Raw genomic sequence first — 6,293 nt, forward strand, 5'->3', positions numbered from 1 at the left:
CAACGCCCAAATTATAACATCAAATTGGTTGAAATTAATTTTACCCAATCGACGTCTGCAACAAAAACACAGAATTAGTCCTCAATTTCAATTTGAGACAGATTCAACCCTTAATTGGTCACAAATTTGATGATTTCGAAATTCCACATGGCAGTCCGTGTTTGACAATGAGCTTTTCAAGTAGGCCGTCTAACTTTAGATTGAAAAAGATTAGATAAGTCGTTTGTTTTTTTTCTTTAAAAGAAATACACGTAGAAATAGATAAGTCAAATACAAATGATATCAATTCTTTACCTCACATGAAATATCTATGCTTCATAGATCCCCACTTTCGATATTATATTCAAAATAAGCAATTTGGTCAGAAAACTTAAAATAAGAATAATAAGAATAAATGCGCCAACAAAGCAACGCTGACCACAAATATCCAAAAACCAACCTGTGGTAAAGGAGATGGAGACATTATTTATTATTACATTTATATCAAAGTGATTTGTCTAAGTTTGTAGACTTAGAAATTATTTCAGGCTAGAAAATTGGGACCCATTCCTAGTATTCACTACTACTACAATTGGAAACGAATGATGTGTCTTGTATGTTTTTCGACAATGGCACAAGGTTTTCCTAGCAACCCACCAATATCATTTGCATTAGTCTTCAACTTCTCACATCAAAAGACACAAAACAGAAGCATAGGTGCTGCATAACTTACATTGTGTTTCCTTTTTTGAAGTACATAGGATTCAATGTGATCCTCTCAGCACCTGATTGTCGGGTTTTGGTTTTGCCATTCATGGACATCAGTTTCTTTTCAACATAGCTTCAGATAGAGAGAAGAAATGGAACCCAAGAGGAGTTAAAAGAAAGATTTGATTGATCCTATTAAGAAGCCAAAAGTCAATAACATATGCTAGGCAAAGGCCTTTTCAGCAAATTGTTTACAAGATCAAATTTGAATTACGTGGTGTTACAGCTCTGTACAACTTTGTTAAGACTTGCTATAAAACGACTTGGATTTTCAAGCGTCTCCTGCAAACACAGCAACAAATGTCGAAAAATCAATCAGAACTCAGCTTTTTATGGAGTCAGAATGCTAACAAAATAGGATTATCTATTTCAATGTCAACTACTGCAAGTGTTTTGTAGAGGCCCCTTTGTTGGTTTGTTCTTGTTTTTTATTGCCCACTTTTGTAATGTCGATAGACAAACATGACAATACAGAGCCCACACAGATTGTGTCCAATTCAACGGCCAAAGGTTGGACTCTATTTGATTTTTTTGAGAATTAAACTTGTTTTTCTTACATTCTCTTTAACTATAGTCATTTCATCTTTTGAAATGAAAATATTTGAATTCTTAGTCAAATTCCAGAAACAAAACAATTTTTTAACAACTTTTAGCTTTCAAAACTTGGAATAAATTGAGAAGACACTTTTTATAAGCTTAAATTTCAAAACCCAAAAAGTTAGAAAATGAAGCCTTAGATTTTTGTTTCTTCACAGTGAGTTCGAGTTGGAAAAAAGAGGTAAAAAGCTCAAGTTCAAATTTTCAAGTTTGCAACTCCCACTATATATGCGCGCACACACACATATAAAGCAAAAAAAATGGATATAAAGAACAGCGCAGGAGGTCCCTTCATTCAAGTGCATGGCCCGACCCAATAGAAGGTCTTCCTTTTTTACATGTGAGCACCCGAATTAGCTTAGGCACACCTCAACTAATCTCACAGGACAATCCATCTAACTCTATAACATTTGGCCGTCAAAAGAAACTCGGAAGATATTACATCATAAGAAATTCATTCCCTCTAAGTCCTTTATACTCATGCCCCCAATTGAAAGCCATAAAAAATAGAGAAAGCAGTACAAAAAGTAAAAGTGAAAACAAAGCTAGGATTGCAGCAGCAGAGAATCAATATAGTCAAACAATGTCCAGCAGGCTTACCTCACTAAATTTCGTAAGGGGAGTTCATCTTTGATGACTAAGTTGCATGGCTCGCTAAGCCAGCTCAACAATCGAATGATCTTGGTTACCAAATCAAGGAAATGTCTATTAGCAGCGGGGCTACAACAGGCTCAATCGTGCAAGAAATTCCTCTGTTTCTTCACCTTCTTTAACAATCTGCTTTCACAAGAAGTTTATAGGGAAGATCAGGACATACATCACATAATGGAGAAAAATCACAAAGTACAAAGGCGAAATCTATAACATGAAGAAAATTAAACTACGAAGAACAGCCCATTGTCACTACTATATTTAGAGGTTGCTTAGAACAACTCCAGAGCATTTCTAATTTCATGAAGAATATATTTTAAAGGATTAGAGACAAAACTAGTGGGTGAACTGGGAAGAAACATAACAAATGAATAAAATTATAGCAGTAGGCAATCCTTACAGGTATTTCCATTATGAGTCTCATTCCATACTGTTTTTTTAATAGGGTTCAATTGGTTAAGGTAACTCCACGTTAGAAAAAATAAATACTATTTCCAGAAAATAAATAATAACCTTAAGTTGGGAAAAGTTCAATTGAGCAGGAATCAATACACATGCACAACACCCATAAAATTTTGGTATTTGAAGATTTAGAGCAATAAAACAATATTGTTTTTCCTTCTTCCTAGATTAACAGCAGAAATTCAAACAAGAATCACTAATCCAAGCATCACAGTAAAACAAGAGAATAAGGTCCGAAGTACCTTAATTTCTGTATTTTCTGGCAGACCTATTTCCGTAAGTACATATTGACCAACTTTAACCCAGTCTATCTTTTCTAAATCAACCAAGTCTTTATCCCTCTTTACATGAACCTGAGATAAATCATGGTCAAAAGAACTTCCTACCCAAATATACAGCATCATGTCATCCTTCTTGCCTAAATACCTACTTGGAGAGAGAATCACTACAGCAGCTTTAGAATTGAGGTAACTTGTGTCAAAAGCTACAATCTTTTCCAACTCCGGCCAACAGTATACCATAGGTTGGACAAACTCACCATCTTGCTTTCCATTTGAGACAGTGGATACCATGCTTTCTTCAAAAAGTTTGGGATAGCTTTTCCATGAACCAGCAGATTGTCCAGCAACTTTAGTTTCCTGATGGCACGAGGCCACACTACCTATCCTCATGTCCATTCCATTTTCAATATTCTTGAAATTCTGAGTGGAACTTGTTTGTTCATTTTCAATCCTATCCATAGGCTCTGAGCCATTTTTCATATTAATTGATACATTAAGAGGGCAAGAAGTCTTGTTTTTCCTCTTAAAATCTTCTTGAGTGGCGAGAAACCTTGAGGCACTATTTGTTGCTTTGATTTTACTAGGCATTGTAGGCAATGTAAGAGATTTCGCAGTACCTCGGCGTTCTGCAAGAGAAGGAGAGAACTTTTTGGATGTGAATGAGAATGAGCGAGAACTTGATTCCAAAGGGACTGCATCACGAGTTTCTGGACCATTGGGCATACATTCTAAGGAACTATTGGATGAGATAAGAGACATGTTAGAGAAACTAGACAGTGATGAAGAAACAGGAACTGAAGGTGAAGAAGCAGATGGAGAATCTAAAGAAGATTCTGAAAAATACTTGGAACTTGAACTTGAACTAGAACTTGAATCAGAAGAGAGAGAGTCCGGTGACAGAAAAATAGGAGAAGAAGATGCTGAAGGTGATGAAGATTTTGCAGAAAAATGCACCATCATCAGCGAGTCTGAATAGACCCTAGAAAGGGTTATTCGAGGAGCTGATACAAACTCTTTCATATTTCCCGAGGCAAACTTACGCCTAAGCATACTCCAACTGCTTTCTCTGACAGGAAGATGGGTTTCATGCTCGTTTTCAGATGAAGGAAACGGAGGAACGAAACCACCAGTAATAGCCTTCTGAAAAATTTCAAAATCCACATCATAGGAACCAACTTTCCTCTCCCCTGGACAGGGTTTAACTTTTAATTCCCCAAGATTAATTTTACTGTTAGATTTATCCATTAAAGGTAACAGGTTTGCAAAAGAATCCCAAAAGTTTGTTGGTTCTTCCCCTTCCTTAATTACATATATAGGCCCTTGCACTCTCTCATATCGAACAATCTGCACAACAGCTCCCCTCGCATCTCTTTCCATGATTGCTTCACAGTTTTTACCGATCCAAACAAATATGGCAGAGGGTATATGAATGATAAATGCACCTCTAGAATCCAGAGCAGACGGGGAAGGATCATTTAACATTTTGGGGACCAAATGCAAAGGATCATATGGTGAGTGTGGAGCAATTCTGTACATCCTCAACAGTGAACTTGGGCTAAGAGGGAAAGCATGGACCCTCTTTTGGCACTGCAATAACTGGCAAGCAAAACCCATATTCGGGTCGGCAATACCTCTTGCTGCCTTCACATATTGAAATGCATCATCAAAACTCTGCCCTTCTCTCCACATAAGATAGGCAATCACCAAGGACGTCGACCGTGATACTCCCTGGCAACAATGAACAAAAACCCTTCCATTTTGTTCCCTAACATCTTCAAAGTAGTCAAAAACATCATAAAGAATACTAGTAATATCTTCCGATGGGCTATCCTGCAACCACAAAGTTCTGTACACAAAATCATCTTTGAAGTACTCCGGGCAAACGAAACCTACACAATTCAACACATGAGTTATTCTATTTTGTTTAAGTATATCCCTGTCCCGAGCAACTGCATCACCACCAAGATATACATGTTCCGCCACTTTTGAACACTCTTTGTCAAAGAAGGCAATCTTATCCCTCTTCACCAGCCCACAATTCTTATCTGGGTTTCTCTGAATTGTGGACAAATCAAGTTTCAACCTCTCGCTGTTTCCTCTGCCACTTGGAGTAGGAGGTTGCAGCCACTCACCGATATCATCGGACCCCGCCTTTGGCCATTCATCTAAGCTTCGCCGAGCAATCGACAAAGGCTGTAAAGGAGGCAAACACGACCTTGCTTTGCAATGCTGCTGTGATCTTGGAGTTAATGGAGCAGGAAAAATTCGGCTTGGTCCATTACTATCACCAAGATTCCCATTGGGGTCTCCACCTTCTCTGTTCACTTCAGGATGGTGAAGTGAGGAACGTGATGCAGACCATGAGGCCGAGCGCCAGAACATTTTCCGACCGCCAGAGAGCTGCACCGCCGCCGCCCCAGAAGTACCAGAATCCTCCTCAGAGCCCACCATGCCCGCCCAAAATCCGCAGACGATAAACTCAAAGAAGCCCAATAGGTATAGAAACCCTAATTTTACCTTTTTTATCTCACCCGAACAGAAGAATGAACATATTGGGCTGAAAATGATATAAAAGAGATATCAAACAGTCAGACCCATATCAGATCAACATCAATAACATCAACCAAAGGGCAGTAAGAAATAGAAGTAGACGAAATCAGTTAGTCGAAGTAATTTAAGAAATGCCCACGGTTCATATCAGAATACCCAGATGAAATAAAGAAAAACCCAGAAACCAAATTGCAAGCAAGGATTAAAGAACAACAAAGAAATAACAAATCATAAACTCTGACTATATATAACTCCTGGAAAATCTAAAAATCAGAACGACGACTTTGAAAAAGGGAAAGCAAATTAAAGTGGTTGATTTCTAGGGTTTGCAATGAAATCAAAAGGGAGGGGAGAAGGGATGAACAGTTGAGATTTGAAACTTACATAATCAGATGAAAGAGGAGAAGCGGTGGAGTGGAGTGAGTGAGTAGTGAGAGCAGAGAAGTTTTCAGTGTAATCTGAGAGTGAATTAGAGAGAGAGTGGTTGTGGAGGGGAAAGAGGGGCACTGCTTGTCTATTTTAGAGAGAGAAAATAGAGAGAGAAAGTAAAGTATTAAACCAGATTTCAATGTCTTGGCCCTTTGGGTTGGATAATGTGAGTGAAATTGGTGGACTTTTTTTTTTTTTTTTTTTTTTTTTTGGCAAATTAGTATGTTTTTCAAATTTTTCATATTGCTGCTTAAATTTTAAAAAAGAAATACCTAATCACCTTTAACTTTAATATTATGTTATTGACCTATTTGATATGTTTTTAGATTTATCAACTCATTCGACACATGATTAAAAAATTAATGTCTTATTATCGAAAAATTTTAATTTTATATCTAATAAATTCGTAAAATTTTAAAATTATTTAACATGGTAAAATGTTATTAGACATAAAATTGAAAGTATGATAACTTACTTGATAATTTTATTGTACGGATTTCTATTAAACATAAGATTAAAGATTTAGGTATTTGTTAAATATATTTTACATGAAAATTTAAGGACTAAATTTGTAAT

The 6,293-nt window shown here is 36.9% G+C and overlaps 1 protein-coding gene across 6 annotated transcripts; it reads right to left on the bottom strand.

Moving 5' to 3' along the window:
- Positions 1-424: 424 nt before the first annotated feature.
- Positions 425-5,870, bottom strand: MKP1 (mitogen-activated protein kinase phosphatase 1). Of its 6 annotated transcripts, XM_090315830.1 has the most exons (7): positions 5,673-5,837; positions 2,888-5,295; positions 2,700-2,810; positions 1,945-2,121; positions 962-1,029; positions 713-820; positions 425-624 (listed from the first exon to the last, which is right to left on the bottom strand). In XM_090315830.1, the coding sequence occupies exons 2-3, from the start codon at positions 5,187-5,189 to the stop codon at positions 2,791-2,793; spliced, it is 2,322 nt and encodes a 773-aa protein (XP_090171956.1). In that variant the 5' UTR covers positions 5,190-5,295; positions 5,673-5,837; the 3' UTR covers positions 425-624; positions 713-820; positions 962-1,029; positions 1,945-2,121; positions 2,700-2,790. The 6 variants fall into 6 exon arrangements, with proteins under 6 accessions (XP_090171956.1, XP_038892096.1, XP_090171954.1 ...); XM_039036168.2 differs by having other exon boundaries at positions 2,700-5,295; positions 5,673-5,857; XM_090315828.1 differs by having other exon boundaries at positions 713-879; positions 2,700-5,295; positions 5,673-5,857.
- Between the last annotated feature and the right edge of the window lie 423 nt (positions 5,871-6,293).

This window comes from Benincasa hispida, chromosome 7 (genome assembly GCF_027475165.1).
Source record: "Benincasa hispida cultivar pf3 chromosome 7, pf3_genome.v1.1, whole genome shotgun sequence".
NCBI lineage: Eukaryota > Viridiplantae > Streptophyta > Magnoliopsida > Cucurbitales > Cucurbitaceae > Benincasa > Benincasa hispida.

Coding starts and splice junctions, on each gene's coding strand:
- MKP1 (XM_039036168.2), bottom strand. CDS start 5,189: ATGGTGGGCTCTGAGGAGGATTCTGGTACTTCTGGGGCGGCGGCGGTG. Junction 2,122..2,699: donor CAGAAAATACAGAAATTAAG/GTACTTCGGACC, acceptor TTGTGAAAGCAG/ATTGTTAAAGAAGGTGAAGA.